This window comes from Schistocerca nitens, chromosome 2, assembly GCF_023898315.1.
Source record: "Schistocerca nitens isolate TAMUIC-IGC-003100 chromosome 2, iqSchNite1.1, whole genome shotgun sequence".
In the NCBI taxonomy this organism is placed as follows: domain Eukaryota; kingdom Metazoa; phylum Arthropoda; class Insecta; order Orthoptera; family Acrididae; genus Schistocerca; species Schistocerca nitens.
In genome coordinates, this window is record NC_064615.1 from 1,026,656,422 (window position 1) to 1,026,678,421 (window position 22,000).

The 22,000-nt window shown below is 39.7% G+C and overlaps 2 protein-coding genes and 2 non-coding genes across 4 annotated transcripts in view; 3 read left to right on the top strand and 1 right to left on the bottom strand.

Moving 5' to 3' along the window:
- Nucleotides 1-22,000, top strand: part of LOC126237376 (dynein axonemal heavy chain 7) — a 1,033,797-nt gene that overhangs the window by 25,542 nt on the left and 986,255 nt on the right. The gene's annotated exons all lie outside the window — the stretch shown is intronic.
- LOC126237377 (ankyrin-1-like) lies at nt 2,707-6,376 on the top strand. The gene has a single exon (XM_049947461.1). The coding sequence runs from the start codon at nt 3,519-3,521 to the stop codon at nt 5,529-5,531; it is 2,013 nt and encodes a 670-aa protein (XP_049803418.1). The 5' UTR covers nt 2,707-3,518; the 3' UTR covers nt 5,532-6,376.
- On the bottom strand, nt 20,574-20,648 carry Trnal-caa (transfer RNA leucine (anticodon CAA)). Its single transcript has one exon. It is a non-coding gene; the product is annotated as a tRNA-Leu (tRNA).
- Trnas-uga (transfer RNA serine (anticodon UGA)) lies at nt 21,177-21,251 on the top strand. The gene has a single exon. It is a non-coding gene; the product is annotated as a tRNA-Ser (tRNA).

The following is a 22,000-nucleotide window of genomic DNA, read 5'->3' on the forward strand; positions in this document are numbered from 1 at the left end:
ACTAATTTCCCAGCAACAGTTGCATAGTGACAATTGAAACTATTTGCAACTTCCCTAGGGTCAGTGACATTCTTGCCATCATGTGATATCACAATATTTTTGTGAGTTGTCTTCTTCCCAGTAAGATGCTGCACAGCTTTCCACATGGACTTAGTTTTATTGGATGACTTCATAATATGTTTGTCATTTTCCTTAATTTCTGCCTCCTTTATGATAAATGGAAATGTTGTGTGGCTAGGGCCTCCCGTCGGGTGCGTTTCAAAACTAGCTTGTATTTTTTGAAATAATTAATAAATTCTGGACTGCTGTTAGTTTTTGGCTGCAGAAAAAGTTCCCGCTTCCTTTTACAAGATACTCTGATGCCTAGTGTAATCCAATTTCTGAATCTATCTGTGCTCTTGGAAATAACTTTCCTTTGTGGGAAAACTATGTCAAAATTATGCTTGAAAATGTTCAAAAAACGTTCCATCTTTTCGTTAGTATTAGAGGTATCATATACTTCTCTCCAAGATTGTTCACTGATTAGGTACTGGAAGCATTCAATATTTTTCCCACTATAAATCCTTTTATGGATAAGATTTTCTATACTGGTCGAAATGTGGTTTACAGGTATGGTCAGTAATTGCGAAAGATGGTCACTATAGCTGGTATCAAAGTTTTCTGATGTACACTTGTCCATGTTTACACATACCTGATCAAGGAGAGTGACACTAGTTTTAGTTACATGTGTTGGAGAGCTAACAGTAAGACAAAGATTGTAGGCTTTTATAATATTTAAAAACCTTTCCCTGTGAGGGCTATGGCTCAGAAAGTCAATATTAAAATCACCACATAGTACCACTGTTTTCCCAGTTGTCTTAAGTTTGCCTAAAGCAAGGTCCAATTTTTTGAAAAAAAAAAAAAACACTTATGTTGCTAACAGGAGATCTATACACACACAAAATAATAGTGTTTTCAGACATTAACTCTACAGCTGAGATTTCAAAGTCTCTTTCACAACCAAGTTTGCAAACAGATGTTATACTCTTATAATCTACATTTTCTTTTACATATATACAAGTTCCCCCATGTTTTGATTCCATTCTACAAAAGCAGTTTGCAAGGTTAAAATGTAATATTTTTAAGTACTGAAAATACTCATTTTGTAACCAATGCTCACAAAAACATAACACTGAAACATCTTTCCATTCACTATTGAGGAGTATATTTATTTCATCAACTTTGTTTGTTAATGACTGTACATTCTGGTGTACAATCTTCAGTCTATATTTACAATTCAATTCTGCATCACATTTTTTTGTGATACAGTCTACTTCCCTAAAAAATGTTTTTCACCCTTTTTGTAAGACATCGCATCTTTCTTTATGACCCATTTGTCCAAAGTACTTTGGACTGCTTCTATATTAGGCCTATTGTGGTTCCAATTTGCTAGACGACAGATTTCTTCAACCAAAAATTGTTTTCCACTGTGATTTGAATGAAGGCCATGGCTGGTGTGCATAGACCTGTCTTACGTGTTTACATTTATTAAGTTCACATACAGAAACTTTTTGCATACAGTATCTATCTCTTTGTTTACTCTTTCTATTAATTTATTTACACATGACCAAGGAGGAAGGTCGTATCTGTGTGGTTGATTTACAACAGCTACATTTGTGTACTGGGAGATGAAGAAGCTTGCACAGGATAGAGTAGCATGGAGAGCTGCATCAAACCAGTCTCAGGACTGAAGAGCACAACAACAACAACATTTGTGTTGCCTAATTTGGGTAGCACACTTTCAAGAACAGTGATGAGTTCACTACCTTTATCTCTCGCAACATCATTCGCACCTGCAAAAATTACGACACAGTCTTTTGGGTTAAGGTTTTCACACGATTTTCCCACTGTTTTTGTCACTTCTGCAATGCCTGCTCCTGGTTTGACAAAGGCTTGGACACTTGTTTTAGTTTGTGTATCTGCTACCTTTTCTGCTATTTGACGTCCATGATTATCGGCAAAAATCAACACTTTTTGTTCTTTTTTGCACGCTTGAGGCCAGTCGACTGATTTTTTAATCACATTTCTTTGTTTAGGATGCGACATGCGCGAAAAATTTACAGTGCACGGCTGTTGTTGTTTGTAATTATTATCTGGACTCATATGTTCCTGATTGACATTGTTTGTGGAATCACGTTTGTCATTATAACTATTGGATGCACGTACTTTATTATTTCCAAGTTTTGTACTGGTTTCCACAGTAGTTCTTCCTTTGATTACATCACTCGTAGCCGATATTTCTTCCAGGTTCAGACGATGCTCTGTTTGTTGAGTTTTACAGCCAAGATGCTGCAGCTGTTTCTCCAATAAGGCTACAGTCCTTTTAAGTTCACTGATTTCACTGTTTTTTGCAGTTAAAACGAGACGAAAATCATCGCAATGTTTACATGTCCATGTCACTGAATTTGCATTTACTACGGTTTTTTCACTAGATTTTGATCTTGTAATGATTTCGTTTGCGTTTTTTGCTTTAACTTTGCAGCAGTAACATTTTCCAGGTCGAAGAACGATACTTTTTTTGCACTGAATACATAAAGACTCATTCTTTTTTACGTTTTTCGCAGAACTCGATTTTCGTGAACCTTTTTTCACCGCCATCTTTATTTGTGTGCACAGATTTCTCAGATAACCTCCAACTTGGTCGCATGTCACATATGCGCAAATTTCCGGTCCGCATGCTACACTTTGTCTGCGCAGTTGTGATGAGCGCAGACAAATCGTTGTGTGTGAACCGGCAAGGGACCGGTCAATAAGCATCAGTTAAAATCAGCTGTGGAGTAAGCAGCACGAGCGGTATCTGGTGGGGAAAACGCAAGGCGTTGTCGGCAGATATGAGCACAGGGGTGGATCCGAGGCGATAGTTTTGTCTCGACAGTTGGCGCCAGATTCCGAGAGTTTACGTGCACATATTGAGTGCAGAGTGTACGTTTGAATGTTCGCTATAGCTGTCACAACACACATACGGATTTGTGATATTACAGTTTTCTTTGCATTTTGCGATAGTGGAGGTGTGTAGTTGTTAATCACCCAAGTCCGTCTGTTAAATTTGGTGTACCTGTTGACGCCGCGAAGGGGATTCACCAAGTACACACATTTTTGAAGGATTCGACGTGTCGGCAGTACTATTCATATTTGAATAGGGCTGTTCGAGGAGCGGAGTGTGAGTTTTGAAGTGAAGTGTTGTGTATTGCTAGTATTTCAATGAGATTGTGCAATGATTGTAGTGTTATTTTGCGGTAGTATCAGCTTGACCACTTCGTAGATACATTTTTCTTGATTTTGAACTACCGACGTGGATTAATGTCGCCGATGTAGGAGTACCTGGGAGATGTATTTTCATTTGTATGAGTGCTTGTGTTAGGGATTCGCAAGCAGCTTTTCATACGACGGTGGACTGTGGTAGAAATTTCAAGAGTTTGTTCAGGAAAGGTTGTGTTTGATTAAGCTGTTTCCCTTGTCCACGACGTATTTTGTGAACCATGTACGCGATCGACATCGTGACAGCACTCTTCCATGCGGAAGTAGAAGCCGGCAACTTGCAAGGTGTCATGGAAATGTTGGCGAAAGGAGCAGACGTCGAAGCCGCAGACTTGTTCAAGGTACGACCGATACATATCGCTGCCGAACAGGGCCATTTGGACATTCTTAAAACACTTATAACACGGGGTTGTAATGTAAATGCAGAGGCGTCCGTCCCAACTCCAATGACGAAGAAATTGGAGCGGGGCATGACGCCGTTACATATAGCAGCTAAAAATGCTAACCCGAACCTCGCGCTCACTTTGATTGATGCCGGCGCTAATGTGAACGCCAAGAGTAGCTCCGGAGTGTTTCCGCTGCACGTTGCAGCAAAGAACGGCCGTTTGCCCATAGTGGAAGCGTTGGTTTCTACGAATGCTGACGTAAATGCTGAGGACGACAAAAAACATACCCCTTTATTTTGTGCTGCGGCGCAGAATTTTGAAGACGTAGCCAGATTTCTTATACTACAGGGTGCTGTTATAAATGCTAGAAATTCAGACCGTTCGACACCATTGCATTTCGCAGCAGAAAAGGGAAATATTAACATAACAAAGCTGCTGATCCAGAACGAGGCTGAGATTAATGCAAAGAATTTGGCAGGCATCACCCCATTGCATGCGGCCACACATAACAGACAGTCTGCAGTAAGTCAGTTTTTGATTAACTGTGGAGCAGATGTGAATGAAAGAGATGAGGTGGGATGGACTCCTTTGCATAACACAGCACAGAGCGGATACCCAGCAGAAACCGCCAAACTTTTGATTGCGAAAGGAGCTAACGTGAATGCAAGGGACAGGACAGGAATAACACCCTTGAACCTTGCTGCAATGTACGATTCCGTTGATATAACGAACATCCTGATCGAGAATAAAGCTGACGTTAATGCCACTGACGATCGAAAGTGGACATCATTGCATAGTGCAGCTGTTACAGGCTGTTTGGATACTATAAAAATTCTTATCGCCAATGGTGCTGAAGTTAATGCGAGGACTTGCGAGCAGACAACAGCATTGCATTTCGCAGCAATCTACCGGCATGCCAACGTAGCCAAATATCTTTTGGCTAAAGGAGCCGAAGTTAATGTAACTGATAACAAAAACTGTACGCCACTTCATTTAGCAGCAGAAGAGGTTTCTCTCCGAAAGTCGGAACAATGTCGTGCACATGGCCGAGATTCGAAACTAAATACCGTGAAAACTCTCATTGAAAACGGAGCAGATATAAATGCCAAACGAAACAATGATGAAACAGCTCTGCACCTAGCTGTAAAGGCTAACGATCCAATAGTTGCTCGGTGCCTGTTAGAGAATGGTGCATATTACGATGCGAAGGCCTTGTCTCAGTGTGGTAACTTTACCGTTTCAGAGATTGCTGCGAAACAAAGAAACGAGAACATAAGCGCTGTATTGCACACAATCGGAAAGCTGTTTCAAGCAGTGAAAACAGCTAACTGCGCTGAAATTGAAAAATGTGTTCAAGAAGGGGCACCAGTCAACAGCAGAAGTATCAAGTATGAAACACCACTTACGTATGCATGTTGGAAAGGACAGTTAGCCGTTGTTAATGTTTTGCTTAAGAATGGGGTTGATATTAATCTCAGCAACAGTAATGGCATTACTCCTTTACATTATGCAGCAAAATTTGGGCATCATGAAATATTGTGCACCTTACTGAAACATGGTGCAGTGTATAATGCCAAAACCAAAACGGGCAAAAAAACACCTCTACATTTCGCCCAAGAAGGAGGAAATAAAGAAGTTTCAGAGACTCTAAAACTGATTAGAAGTATGTTTACCAGAATAAGGAAAAAGGATAATGCAGTGCTAAAAGAGTTAAATGAATTGAAGGACACACAATATGCCGAATTTCTTGCCATAAAAAACTGCAAAAATATAAATAAAGAAACTCTGACACAAATAGCTTCAAAAAATGGGTATGAGGAACTTTGTAAATTGTTGTGTGATTTGTAATAATGTAGAGTGCTTTGTTATTACTCATTTTAATAGAGTAGATTACTTTGTTATTACTCATTTGTGGCAGTGAATGATTTGACCGAAGTAGTTAAAGTTTCATGACTTGATATTGATTTCCTGAGATTTTGTACTCTGTCAAGGGATATTTTAGTGTCCTGTAATCAATAAAGTGTTTAAACAACATTAAGGTTTGAAAATCTGGTATTGGTTATCAGATTGGTATTAATGCCCCTAAGCATCAGTATTCATGTTAATATTTACCACCAAGCATTTTCTGATGTAAAGCACTTCAGAAGCTTAGTCTAGATTCATGCATAAATTTTCATAATATTAGTGTTTTTATTAGAGAACTGACACAGTCTTATGTATTGTTCCTGTGTATGTTTAATGTTCTCTCTCACTTCACTGTTAGAAGCATGTGAAAATAATTAGTATGTTAAATATTTCTTTACAGCCCCACAATGCATGTGATTTTTCTAACAATGCCTCAGTTAATCACTCCATTATTTGTGCAAAACATGTTCATATGTTGGCATTTAAGAATGTATGAAGTTTCATATTTAAGAATGTATGAAGTTTGATGTTTAAACTGTATTTAAAATAATAAAAATACATGCCCTGTATTGAAATAAGAATGACTATGACTTGTATGGATCTGACATTGAAAATAGGTACAGTGTCCATAATTATACAATTAGGAACTGCGATTCAGGTGTAGATAACTACAGTAGTGATCAGAATTGAAATTAACAAGAAGTGATGCATACAAATGGCAATGCCATCCAAATACAGTGATGTTATTAATCCAAATACTGTAAAGGACATATCTCAATATTTGTCATTTTCCATTTGTGTGTGACATTAAAGAACAGCTTTTTGATAGTGAAAGCCTAAAATTATGTGCTAGATTATTCTTTCTTTATTTCCAGTACATACAAACTATCAGATGATGAAGGTAACTGATTAACATTAGTGGGCTCTCACAGAAAACCCGTAAAGGGGTGTACTGTTGTCCATCTCCACACCTAACATTTTACAAATGTGGTTTCATGTAGATGTGAACACTAATATATACTTCTAGTAGCTGGTAGCTGTAGATTATCTAGATTATCTTATATATTCAGAAGACCTCTTATAATCTCTCTCTCTCTCTCTCTCTCTCTCTCTCTCTCTCTCTCTCTCCTGCTATATTTAATATAACAAAATTAGGAAAGAATCCACTACTTTGCAAAGAGAGGGGAAACTATTACCTCAGATGTACTAAGTAACTGCTGTATATCTCCTGTTGGTAGGTTATATTTAGACACCTGTAACTGTAGAAGCTTATTCAAGTGGCTATTGCTAATTGTCAACCATTCAGCAGGAGACATCAGTTCTTGAATTTCAATGATTAGGTGCTTCATGGAATGAGTGAAAAGTGAGTGATTTTTAATTTATTTTTGATGCATAAGGCTTCCGAATGTCATTCATTAGGTCACTGTTGAAGACCTGTGTACCAGAATACGCAACCCATCCCGAATATTGCCAATTGGGTAAGATCTGATTGTGTAAATTACAGTTTATTTGAAACAGTTTATTGTTACCAAATATCATAATATAGGAAATGCGTATTTGTAAGTGAGAGTAGGATCTCCAATGTCTCTGAAAAGCACTAATCAAGATACATGGTTACTATCTTCGAAGAGACTATTTTGTGTTATTTCCTTAAGATTCATAGCCTCAGAATACAATTTCATTATTTATTGATTTTGTTTTGGTTTTGTGACATCTTATACAGATGTGCAGATAGAAAATACAGAGATGAACATTACAAGTCTGTAACAACATTAATGAAATTTATGTCGGGTGACTACTGTGGGCAAGTTTGACTATAAATACAAATGAGTATGTCAATACAGTCTTTCAATCATAAAATGTATCACAAACAATGACTGATATAATATGGCTGATAATTGTACATTACAAAATTCCAATTCCTTGGGTGGGGAATTCATTTACAGAGTAGAAACTCTGGTCCATTGTAATTGACTTAGGCCATTTTTAAACTGGCTTTCTATCTTTACCAACTTGGTGTTAGGAATATGGGAAATACGGAAGCGTCCGATCCCGCCCGTCTGCCTTGACCTATGACGTCACAAATATGGCGGAAACAAAAACAAACACACAGACTTTCCACAAGAAGCCTAATGACACTAACGGGACAAGCGCGGGAAATGGGGTGTTTTGGGTGGGGGGCAAACTAAATATAAACAAATTTAGACGCCTTGCGTAGCTACAACGTGTAAGTGAAGACAGCCATGCATGAATACCCACCCACCTCCCCAGGGGTCGTAACCCCTGCAACCCATAGAAGATAAAAATGCTTCAGTAGCTTATTAGTGTTTTTTGTCTTAAAAAAAAACTCACGGGATAGAAAGAACAGATCAGAAAGATAAATATAATAAACTAAAACAGAAATTGGAGGAAACAGATAATTAAAATAAGTAGTAAGTGTTTTTAAATTAAAAAAAAAAAAAAAAAATCTCACGAGATAGAAGGAACAGATCAGAAAAGTAAATAAAATAAGATAAAACAGAACTGGAGACAGCCACACTCAAACCAAACTCCGCGCCGTCATGATGTCACACACGACAACACCCTTACGTCACGGGTCAAAGCCGACGAGTGGGATCGGACGCTTCTGTCGACCCGGAATATGAATGTATAATTGTGTTCCACTGTGAAGGAGACTATTCTGATTAAGACATATGTTCTGGCATGGGAGACAAGAATATTCTTGCAATTTCTTGTTCTATGAGTGTGCACAGAACTGTTTTGCGGATATGCATTGGAGGTTTTTAAGAATCCCATTAGAATGACTGTTGTTTTGTAACCATACAGCTTTGGAAGGATTAATATCTTTAATGAAGGGAAAGAGGATAAGATGAATCTTGTACCTTTACATTGCTTGTGATTCTGGTAGCTACGTTTTAAGTTTTGGTGGTTATACAACAGTTTGCATTCCCCCGTCTACAAGGAATGAGTGTATGTAAAATAAATTAATACTGTTGTCTTCAAGAGGCTCTTGATTTATATGACTCCATTTTGGTGTTGACCAAATAATTTTGCACAAAGTTTTCATGTGGTGATTGACCTTTAACGTTTATTTTTGTCAACTATTATTGTTTCAGAATTGCATAATATTTCTGTTTGTAAGTTTAAGGGTTAATCTATTTTCTGTGAATCATGTAGGCCTGTTCAGTGGTTGCCTAATCCGTGTTTATTATTATTATTGAGTTGTCAGCTCCTGGTAGCCGAGTGGTCAGCATGATGGAATTTCATGCGTAATGGCCCGGGTTCGATTCCCGGCTGGGTCGGAGATTTTCTCTGCTCAGGGACTGGCTGTTGTGTTGTCCTTATCACCATCATTTCATCCCCATTGACATGCAAGTTGTCAAAGTGGCGTCATCTCGAAAGACTTGCACCAGGCGAACGGTCTGTGTGGCTGGAGGTCTTAGCCACACGGCATTTACATTTTGTTATTGAGTTTGGACTTCTGACTGACATGCTTATTATCATCAAATAATAGTTTGCAAACAACAATTTTAAGTTGGTGGGAGCTCATTTATATGGGGTTGCCCCAGAAGCAAATAAAACACTGAATCTTATGGAACTCAATACTTTTTATCAGTGTGATTTATGTTCTGTTTTGCTGTGATTCTCTATACATGTAATTGAGTTTTGCCATTAAGGCTGTCGTGTTTGTATTAAACTAATAAAATTTTGTGGTTCACCTAATCCAAAGCTTGGTGAAGTAATAGAACATAGTAGCAGGGTAATTTTTGATGTGAAGTCTGCCATGGTTTTAGTTGTTTGGATATATATGGCTTTCTCAGTGGAGATTCCATTATGAGAGCAAATCTGAGAAGCAGTCAAGCAGATTTGCTCAGAATGAGGTAGTATTATCTTGTAAATAACTTTCTGAAAATGTTTAGACCAAAACTAGAATGAGTGAAATGGATTTGCAATTTGCTGATTTGGGTGTATCAGTTTTTACAGATGCTTTTAGCACATGACTAATCACAAAAGTCATGGGTGGCATTTTAAAACATAGCTGAAAGATTTACCTGTGTCAGTGACCTAATGGTTTTGTTATCTTGTTGTGGGTAGTATATTTCACACTGGTGTCTGTTATGGTGTTTACAGTGCGTACTTGGTTGACTCTGATTCACACATGTTCAGTTTTTTATTACCAGGTGCAATGTTTGCTGCTATCATGAGCAATTAATTAATATATTTGTGGCCAAGAATTTGTGTGTCATTGTCACAGTGATGTGGGATCTTAGATTCATTTACTTGGCTTTGATTCATTTGCTTGGTTGTTTTTATTTTTTTAATTTTTGTTTCTTTGTGTAACAATGCTTCAAATAAATTTTTGCTTTATTCTTTTAATGTTTTATCATTTTGCATAGTACATGATTCAGCCTCTCAGATAACAGCTTGGAGGACTTAATAATACCATTGGTAATGGATTTTTCTCTACAGCTTTTCCTCCAAATTAAGTAGAGCTCTGTATTCCTGATGCAAGATAACTTAATTGCAGGTGTTATCCACCCATTTTCCCTGCTTTTATTGCACTCTACCCTTGTTTGCTTTTAGAAAAACAGGGCTCAAAGTACTGTCAGAAATGTTTAAAAAATAGATTATTTGTCTACATTGTTTGCTTTATGGTTGGTAGTTCTCTTCTACTTTTCCTTAATTCTTCTACTCTCTGAATGGTTATTGTTTTGTTGTACAGTAGTTTCCTTGTGTAACATTTTATGTATTCCACTTGGGTGAATGTATTGAAATCCTTTTATATTTCAGTGAATGATGATTCCCAGTTTCTTCTGGCATCGGTGGTTTCACCTTGCTGGAAACTCACTCAACTCACCTGGAAGGACAATAGGATCATAATATTTATCTTTTTATGGTGCACAAAATTTCTGTGATTTTAAAGTGGCTGTGGTTTTTGTGTCTGGTAAAATAATTTTTGTCAGGTGCAATTACATCTATGTTTATAGGGTGCTGATTTTGACTTGTTACAAACAGTCGCTTTAAGGCATATAATGAACAGTAGAACCATGCAATTTTCTATTATTATCTGGGCCTGTTTTGTTGCCCCAGAAAAGTGTGGTAGGACCTCTCTTATTCTCTATACACGTAAATGATCCAATAGGTGAGCTGCTATTTGCAACTGTTTGCTGATGACACTGTATTGTCACTGAGTAACTGTAGAGGGACTTATGATGACTTAGACAGAATTTCTATTTGGTGCAATGAATGGCAACTTGCTTTAAATGTTGAAAAATGTAAGTTAATGCAAACGAGTAGTAAAAACAATCCTGTAATGTGTGAATACAGTGTATGTTGTGTGCTGTACGGCAGAGTCATTTCTACGAAATATCTAGGCCTAATGTTGCAATGTGATATCACTTGGAATGAGCATGTAAGGATGGTGATAGGGAGGATGGAAAGACCAACTTCGGTTTATTGGGCAAGTTTTAGGAAAGTCTCGCTCATCTATAAAGGGACTGCATAAGGAACAGGTTGTAAAGGATGATGTCACCATCAGGTTGTAAAGGATGACATCAAAGCAGTTCAGAGGTTTGCTGCTCGATTTGTTATTGGTAGGTTCTATCAACATGCAAGTGTTACAAAGATGTTTTGTGACCTCAGATGGGCATCCCTCGAACGAAGATGACATTCTTTCATGAAACACTATTGAGACAATTTGGAGCACAAATACCTGCAGCTGATTGGATAACAATTCTGTTGCTGTCAACATACATTTCACTTACAGACTGCAAAGACAAGAAGAGAGAAATTAGGGCTTATATGGAGGAATAGAGACAGTTCTCTCTTTCTTGCTCCATTTGTGTATAGAACAGTAAATGAAATGACTAGTAGTGGTATCATGGCTTGCAGAGTATGTAAGTTGATGTAGAAGTAGATGTAGGTCATTTGACCAACAAGGTCAGGTAAACTATTTACAAGAGAATTTACACCCAAATCACAGACAGTATTTTGGTGAAGAACAACTTATTAGTAGCTGTTGCACTATGACCTTCAATTTACACTGGGAAATTTAACTTACCAAACAAACCACAGCTGCATGTCAACACCTATCTATATCAGTACTATCAGGCAATAAAAAATCAACCTTAAAATATCCTCGGACAATGAGCCACTAGTTGAGTATTTATTAACACACACTACAGAAAATGGACAAGGACAAATCAGTAAATGAAATAGAATGTTCTAAATTCATAGATGTTTATACTAATAAGAATCTGAACTGAAAATCATATGTTATAGAACGTCTTTAAGTGCCTAAGCTCTGGACTTTTGCGTTACAGATAATTACAGATTTTGGAGATGACATTGTCAGAAAGTTGCCTTACTTTTCATGTTTTCACCCACTAACCTCTTATCGTATCATATTCTTAGGTAACTTGCCTTTATGAAGAAAGTATTAGTTGCTCAGAATCACTTAATAAGGGCCGGCCGAAGTGGTCGAGCGGTTCTAGGCGCTACAGTCTGGAGCCGCACGACCGCTACGGTTGCAGGTTCGAATCCTGCATCGGGCATGGATGTGTGTGAAGTCCTTAGGTTAGTTAGGTTTAATTAGTTCTAAGTTCTAGGTGACTGATGACCTCAGAAGTTAAGTCCCATAGTGCTCAGAGCCATTTGAACCAACTTAATAAGGATAATGAGTAGTGTCTACTCTAGAACCTCTTGTAGTTAGATATTTAAACAGCCGGCCTACCGACAACAGCCTCGTGGTACATTAATTCCTTTGTTAAGTTTGTTGTCAATGATCAATGATGATTCCAAAACCACATTATAATATTTGAAGAAGAAGTGAGGTATGCAGCCATGAAAATTTTTAACTACTTACTCCATAAAGTAGAGAATGTAACAGAAAATTTTGTTATATCCAAACATAAACTGAAATCAAATCTGCTTAACAGCTCCTTCTGCATAAAAGAATTTATAAATATATATGCCTGGAACTTTGATTTTACAGTTTATGATTTTTATGTTTTTCATAATTGTACACCAGAAATTTGTAGCCCCTGTGAAAAACCCATAAGATCAATGCTAAAAATTCCCTGATGTTACATTTGTTCCTAGTAAGATTTACTTCGGTTCTAAATTTTTACTTGGCATCTCGCTTGACTTCATCCCATTTTCTTCCAATTGACATTTGATGTGACCGAACGAATGGTAAGTGGCTCAAAAGACAGTTGGTTTGCACTGTGGGTGGTGGCAGAATTAAGGTAATATTGGCCGTTGTGGAGAGGGGAGACGTGAGAGAGGAAATATTGATGTAGTTTACGATCGGTGCTGCCAGCATAGCTTGCAACATTTATCTTCTGTATTCTGCAGCAATATCAATAATCAACCATTTAAATTCAAACTGAGTCTCGAAGAATATGCCCAGTCATAATTCCTGGCTAGTGAACTCTTGTACTTCTTAGACTTTCCTGGCAATTTTGTGAGATCTCGTTGAATTGGGTGTACTGCCGGTGGTCTGCATGAACTCTTTTTTGGCTGGCGACTTGTTAAGTCATCCAATAGTCAGCATAGCCACCACACCACAGTAACACACGTAAAATGACCTCAACTACTGGAGGTGTGGAGAGGAGGAGTGGCCCTATAGTGACGGGAGTGCTGGTAGGGGTGAAAGCTAAAAATGTACTTTTCATGCAGATGATGTGCTATGACAAAGAAGTCACATAGAAGTAGGACAAAGGTTTTGTGATAGCATGTTCTAAAGACTTTTGCGTTCAAATCTAACATGATAAAATTGCAGCAAATACATACACTACTCGTGTACATAATTTGCATCACATACACCACACACTGTAGATCATAAAGACTGGCAACAGTGATAGAGGGCATGAGGCAAAACTATAGCACCTGAGCTTTATTTCAAATTACTATTTCCACAGTGTACAGAAATTCTCTGAGCCAGTTTCTAATAATTTCAATTGTGGAAGTAACTCTTTTTTTCATGTCTTTGTTTCTGTCATCAAGCTTAAAATAACACTTCAATGGTGGTGAGAATATGAAGTGCAGGTCATAAGAAAAGCATTAAACATTAACAGCAATGGTGATGAAGTATGTCATTAAGCAGGTGTCCACATTTATGCTTATGGTTTAAACACTTAACTGCTGTGATGCTTTTAGTTTAATTCAACATATTCATCAGTGCTTGGTTTTTACCGGCTGAGCACGAAGGATCATATCTCAAAAATATGTGTTTTGAATGTATAATTTGAAGTTGCAGCATGTCGTAAAACAGCTTGATTACCCCGTAGCTGGATACCAGTTTCAATTTTTTGACTATTCTTTACATGCTGTTCCACATCTGCGATTTTTTCAAGAACTGATGGGTTTCATTAGCACAAGTTATTGTATAGACATTGTATTGTAAATTTAATTTCCTTCACTTAGACTGATTTTATACATAGTGTTGGAGAGGACTGCAATTTTTAATCATATATCCCAATTTCATATGTTTTTGCTGATATTTTTGGGGGTTTTAACATTTTCCTCAAATCTGCTTTTCCTCAATTTTGCATTTTTAAGCCTGAACTGCACAAAAATGTAAAATAGGGGTTTCGTTGTGCATAGTAATAGCATTTTTAAATTTTTTTTATTGTTTTATAGATATATATCGGAACACATGAGGCAATACGGACCCTACGGCTTATCTTAGAAGCTAGATTAAGGAAAGGCAAACCTACGTTTCTAGCATTTGTAGACTTAGAGAAAGCTTTTGACAATGTTGCCTGGAATACTCTCTTTCAAATTCTGAAGGTGGCAGGGGTAAATTACAGGGAGTGAAAGGCTATTTACAATTTGTACAGTAACCAGATGGCAGTTATAAGAGTCGAGAGACATCAAAGGGAAGCAGTGGTTGGGAAGGGAGTGAGACAGGGTTGTAGCCTCTCCCCGATGTTCTTCAATCTCTATATTGAGCAAGGAGTAAAGGAAACAAAAGAAAAATACGGAGTAGGTATTAAAATCCATGGAGAAGAAATAAAAACTTTGAGGTTTGCTGATGACATTTTAATTCTGTCAGAGACAGCAAAGGACTTGGAAGAGCAGTTGAACGGAATGGACAGGGTCTTGAAAGGAGGATATAAGATGAACATCAACAAAAGCAAAACGAGGATAATGGAATGTAGTCGAATTAAGTCGGGTGATGCTGAGGGAATTAGATTAGGAAATGGGACACTTACAGTAGTAAAGGAGTTTTGCTATTTGGGGAGCAAAATAACTGATGATGGTCGAATTAGTGAAGATATGAAATGTAGACTGGCAATGGCAAGGAAATCGTTTCTGAGGAAGAGAAATTTGTTAACATCGAGTATAGATTTAAGTGTCAGGAAGTCGTTTCTTAAAGTATTTGTATGGAGTGTAGCCATGTATGGAAGTGAAACATGGACGATAAATAGTTTGGATAAGAAGAGAATAGAAGCTTTCGAAATGTGGTGCTACAGAAGAATGCTGAAGATTAGATGGGTAGATCACATAACTAATGAAGAAGTATTCAATAGGATTGGAGAGAAGAGAAGTTTGTGGCACAACTTGACTAGAAGAAGGGATCAGTTGGTAGGACATATTCTGAGGCATCAAGGGATCATCAGTTTAGTATTGGAGGGCAGCATGGAGGGTAAAAATCGTAGAGGGAGACCAAAAGATCAATACACTAACCAGATTCAGAAGGATGTAGGTTGCAGTAGGTACTGGGAGATGAAGGAGCTTGCACAGGATAGAGTAGCATGGAGAGCTGCATCAAACCAGTCTCACGACTGAAGACCATAACAACAACAACAACAACAACAACAACTTTTCTCACATGACATTTTAAAACCATGAATCAAGGAATGAATTTTTTAGTGAAGTTATCATCATATCCAGTATCAGGCAACTGTTTGTGACCGGATTGAGGATTTCTTAGTAGAGAGAGTGCAACATGTTATTTGATGAAAACTCATGAGCAGAGATACAAGCAACTTCAGTCAAACCCCAGCGAATGTGTTGGGCCATTTGATTTCATGCTGTATATCAATAAACTGGCCGACAATTCTAATAATAACCTCAGACACTTTACAGATGATATGGTTCTCCATAATGATGTGCTGTCTGAAGAAAATTGTGAAAAATCAGATTTTGATGTTGTTATTGTGGTCTTCAGTCCAGAGACTGGTTTGATGCAACTCTCCATGCTACTCTATCCTGTGCAAGCTTCTTCATCTCTCAGTACCTACCTCAACCTACATCCTTCTGGATCTGTTTAATTTATTCATCTCTGGTCTCCCTCTACAATTTTTACCCTCCACGCTACCCTCCAATACTAAATATGTGATCCCTTGATGCCTCAGAATATGCCCTACCAACCTATCCCTTCTAGTCAAGCTGTGCCACAAATTTCTCTCCAAAACTATTAAATACCTCCTCATTAGTTATGTGATCTACCCATCTAATTTTCAGCATTCTTCTGTAGCACCAAATTTCAAAAGCTTCTATTCTCTTCTTGTCTAAACTATTTATCGTACACATTTCACTCCCATACATGGCTACACTCCATACAAATACTTTAAGAAACGACTTCCTGACACTTAAACCTATACTTGATGTTGACAAATTTCTCTTCTTCAGAAACGCTTTCCTTGCCATTGCCAGTCTACATTTTATATCCTCTCTACTTTGACCATCATCAGTTATTTTGCTCCCCAAATAGCAAAACTCCTTTACTACTTTAAGTGTCTCATTCCCTAATCTAATTCCCACAGCATCACCCGATTTTATCCGCCTACATTCCATTATGCTTCTTTTGCTTTTATTGATGTTCATCTTACATCCTGATTTCAAGACACTGTCCATTCTGTTCAACTGCTCTTCCAGGTTCTTTGCTGTCTCTGACAGAATTACAATGTCATCGGCGAACCTCATAGGCCAGCCGGGGTGGCCGAGTGGTTCTAGGTGCTACAGTCTGGAACCGCGCGACCGCTACGGTCGCAGGTTCGAATCCTTCCTCGGGCATGGATGTGTGTGATGTCCTTAGGTTACTTAGATTTAAGTAGTTGTAAGTTCTAGGGGACTGATGACCTAGACAGTTAAGTCCCATAGTGCTCAGAGCCATTTCAACTATTTTTTTTGAACCTCACAATTTTTATTTCCTCTCCATGGATTTTAATTCCTACTCTGAATTTTTCTTTTGTTTCCTTTACTGCCATTTGATTTCTGTACAGATTGTAAATAGCCTTTCACTCCCTGTATTTTACCCCTGCCACCTTCAGAATTTGAAAGAGAGTATTCCAGTCATCATTGTCGAAAGCTTTCTCTAAGTCTACAAATGCTAGAAACGTAGGTTTGCCTCGCCTTAATCTATTTACTAAGATAAGTCGTAGGGTCAGTATTGCTTCATGTGTTCCAACATTTCTATGGAATCCAAACAGATCCTCCCCGAAGTCGGCTTCTACCATTTTTTCCATTCGTCTGTAAAGAATTCATGTAGTATTTTGCAGCCGTGGCTTATTAAACTGATTGTTCGGTAATTTTCACATCTGTCAACATCCGCTTTCTTTGGGATTGGAATTATTATATTCTTCTTGAAGTCTGAGGGTATTTTACCTGTCTCATACATCTTGTTCACTAGGTGGTAGAGTTTTGTTAGGCCTGGCTCTCCCAAGGCTGTCAGTAGTTCTAATGGAATGTTGTCTACTCCCGGGGCCTTATTTCAACTTAGGTCTTTCAGTGCTCTGTCAAACTCTTCACACAGTATCATATCGCCCATTTCATCTTCATCTACATCCCCTACCTTTTCTATTATATTGTCCTCAAGAACATCACCCTTGTATAGACCCTCTATATACTCCTTCCACCTTTCTGCTTTCCCTTCTTTGCTTAGAACTGGGTTGCCATCTGAGCTCTTGATATTCATACAAGTGGCTCTCTTTTCTCCAAAGGTCTCTTTAATTTTCCTGTAGGCAGTATCTATCTTGCCCCTAGTGATATGCACCTCTACATCCTTACATTTGTCCTCTAGCCATCCCTGCTTAGCCATTTTGCACTTCCTGTCGATCTCATTTTTGAGATGTTTGTATTCCTTTTTGCCTCTTTCATTTACTGCATTTTTATATTTTCTCCTTTCATCAATTAAATTCAATATGTCTTCTGTTACCCCATAATTTCTATTAGCCCTCGTCTTTTTACCTACTTGATCCTCTGCTACCTTCACTATTTCATCTCTCAAAGCTACCCATTCGTCTTCTATTTCTTTTCCCCATTCCTGTCATTCGTTCCCTAATTTCTTTTCCCCATTCCTGTCATTCGTTCCCTAATGCTCTCCCTGAAGCTCTCTACAACCTCTGGTTCTTTCAGTTTATCCAGGTCCCATCTCCTCAATACCCCCCTTTTTGCAGTTTCTTCAGTTTCAATCTACAGTTCATAACCAATAGATTGTGATCAAAGTCCACATCTACCCCTGGAAATGTCTTAGAATTTAAAACCTGGGTCCCGAATCTCTGTCTTATCATTATATAATCTATCTGAGACCTTCCAGTATCACCAGGCTTCTTCCATGTATACAATCTTCTGTCATGATTCTTGAACCAAGTGTTAACTATGATTAAGTTATGCTCCGTGCAGAATTCTAGCAGGCAGCTTCCTCTTTCATTCCTTACTCCCATTCCATATTCACCTACTACGTTTCCTTCTCTTCCTTTTCCTACTATCGAGTTCCAGTCATCCATGACTATTAAATTTTCATCTCCCTTCACTATCTGAATAATTTCTTTTATCGCATCATACATTTCATCAATCTCTTCGTCATCTGCGGAGCTAGTTGGCATATGAACTTGCACTACTGTGGTAGGTGTGGGCTTTGTATCTATCTTGGCCACAATAATGCGTTCACTATGCTGTTTGCAGTAGCTTACCTGCACTCCTATTTTCCTATTCATTATTAAACCTACTCCTGCATTACCCCTATTTGATTTTGTGTTTATAACCCTGTATTAACCTGACCAGAAGTCTTGTTCCTCCTGCCACCTAACTTCACTAACTCCCACTATATCTAACTTATATCTAACTTTAACCTATCCATTTCCTTTTTTAAATTTTCTAACCTACCTGCCTGATCAAGGGATCTGGTATTCCACGCTCTGATCTGTAGAACACCAGTTTTCTTTCTCCTGATAACGACTTCCTCCTGAGTAGTCCCCGCCCGGAGATCAGAGTGGGGGACTATTGTACCTCCGGAATATTTTACCCAAGAGGACGCCATCATCATTTAACCATATAGTAAAGCTGCATGCCCTCGGGAAAAATTACGGCTGTAGTTTCCCCTTGCTTTCAGCCGTCTGCAGTACCAGCAAAGCAAGGCCGTTTTGGTTAGTGTTACAAGGCCAGGTCAGTCAATCATCCAGACTGTTGCCCCTGCAACTACTGAAAAGGCTGCTACCCCTCTTCAGGAACCAAACATTTGTCTGGCCTCTCAACAGATACCCCTCTGTTGTGGTTACACCTACGGTACGACTATATTTGTCACTGAGGCATGCAAGCCTCCCCACCAACGGCAAGGTCCAGTATTCATGGGGGGGAGGGGGGGGTAGATTTTGATAAGATTTCACGATAGTTCAGCCATTGACAACAATTTTATGCAGAAATTTTATAGCCTGTAACTATGATATCAATGAGTCATAGTTTTAAATCAGTCATTTTATGCAAATACGTGGGTGTAACAGTGAAACAATGGGAAATCCAGAATGGGATAATGACAATATTATGAAAATGCTAGATTGTTATTCACCATGTAGAGATGTCAAGTCATAGATAGACACAACAAAGAGACTGTCAAAACAAGTAAGTTTTCATCCAAAAAGGCCTTGCGAATTAGACATAACACACTCACACACACACACACACACATATGTACGCGTACTCACAACACACACACATATGTACGCGTACTCACAACACACACACACACACAAATGCATTTCCCACACACACACATAACTGCTGTATCTGGCTGTCGAGGGCAGACTGCAAGCAACTTTGCATCCAGGGGGAGAAATCTGGGGTGTGGGGGTAAGGAGGAAGCTGGGACGGGGAGAGATAGTAGGGTAGGGGGGTGGACGGTGAATTACTTATTGTGGGAGCATACAGGGATGAGGTAGAGAGATTGTAGGGCAGCTAGGTACAGTCGTGAGGTTAGAAGGGGCAAGGGGGGGAGGGAGGGGTAGCGGCGGAGCAGGAAAAGAAGAGAAATAAAAGACTGTAGGTGCGTTGGTAGAATTAGAGGGCTGTGTTGTGCTGGAATGTGAGCCGCGAAGGGTATAGGTGAATAGGTGAGTGAAGAACAATGACTAATGAAACTTCCTGGCAGATTAAAACTGTGTGCCCGACCGAGACTCGAACTCGGGACCTTTGCCTTTCGCGGGCAAGTGCTCTACCAACTGAGCTACCGAAGCACGACTCACGCCCGGTACTCACAGCTTTACTTCTGCCAGTATCTCGTCTCCTACCTTCCAAACTTTACAGAAGCTCTCCTGCGAACCTGCAGAACTAGCACTCCTGAAAGAAAGGATATAGCGGAGACATGGCTTAGCCACAGCCTGGGGGATGTTTCCAGAATGAGATTTTCACTCTGCAGTGGAGTGTGCGCTGATATGAAACTTCCTGGCAGATTAAAACTGTGTACCTGACCGAGACTCGAACTCGGGACCTTTGCCTTTCGCGGGCAAGTGCTCTACCAACTGAGCTACCGAAGCACGACTCACGCCCGGTACTCACAGCTTTACTTCTGCCAGTATCTCGTCTCCTACCTTCCAAACTTTACAGAAGCTCTCCTGCGAACCTGCAGAACTAGCACTCCTGAAAGAAAGGATATAGCGGAGACATGGCTTAGCCACAGCCTGGGGGTTGTTTCCAGAATGAGATTTTCACTCTGCAGCGGAGTGTGCGCTGATATGAAACTTCCTGGCAGATTAAAACTGTGTGCCCGACCGAGACTCGAACTCGGGACCTTTGCCTTTTGCGGGCAAGTGCTCTACCAACTGAGCTACCGAAGCACGACTCACGCCCGGTACTCACAGCTTTACTTCTGCCAGTATCTCGTCTCCTACCTTCCAAACTTTACAGAAGCTCTCCTGCGAACCTGCAGAACTAGCACTCCTGAAAGAAAGGATATAGCGGAGACATGGCTTAGCCACAGCCTGGGGGATGTTTCCAGAATGAGATTTTCACTCTGCAGCGGAGTGTGCGCTGATATGAAACTTCCTGGCAGATTAAAACTGTGTGCCCGACCGAGACTCGTACTCGGGACCTTTGCCTTTCGCGGGCAAGTGCTCTACCAACTGAGCTACCGAAGCACAACTCACGCCCGGTACTCAGGAAGTTTCATATCAGCACACACTCCGCTGCAGAGTGAAAATCTCATTCTGGAAACATCCCCCAGGCTGTGGCTAAGCCATGTCTCCGCTATATCCTTTCTTTCAGGAGTGCTAGTTCTGCAGGTTCGCAGGAGAGCTTCTGTAAAGTTTGGAAGGTAGGAGACGAGATTCTGGCAGAAGTAAAGCTGTGAGTACCGGGCGTGAGTCATGCTTCGGTAGCTCAGTTGGTAGAGCACTTGCCCGTGAAAGGCAAAGGTCCCGAGTTCGAGTCTCGGTCGGGCACACAGTTTTAATCTGCCAGGAAGTTTCATATCAGCGCACACTTCGCTGCAGAGTGAAAATCTCATTCTGGAAACATCCCCCAGGCTGTGGCTAAGCCATGTCTCCGCTATATCCTTTCTTTCAGGAGTGCTAGTTCTGCAGGTTCGCAGGAGAGCTTCTGTAAAGTTTGGAAGGTAGGAGACGAGATACTGGCAGAAGTAAAGCTGTGAGTACCGGGCGTGAGTCGTGCTTCGGTAGCTCAGTTGGTAGAGCACTTGCCCGCGAAAGGCAAAGGTCCCGAGTTCGAGTCTCGGTCGGGCACACAGTTTTAATCTGCCAGGAAGTTTCATATCAGCGCACACTCCGCTGCAGAGTGAAAATCTCATTCTGGAAACATCCCCCAGGCTGTGGCTAAGCCATGTCTCCGCTATATCCTTTCTTTCAGGAGTGCTAGTTCTGCAGGTTCGCAGGAGAGCTTCTGTAAAGTTTGGAAGGTAGGAGACGAGATACTGGCAGAAGTAAAGCTGTGAGTACCGGGCGTGAGTCGTGCTTCGGTAGCTCAGTTGGTAGAGCACTTGCCCGCGAAAGGCAAAGGTCCCGAGTTCGAGTCTCGGTCGGGTACACAGTTTTAATCTGCCAGGAAGTTTCATATCAGCGCACACTCCGCTGCAGAGTGAAAATCTCATTCTGGAAACATCCCCCAGGCTGTGGCTAAGCCATGTCTCCGCTATATCCTTTCTTTCAGGAGTGCTAGTTCTGCAGGTTCGCAGG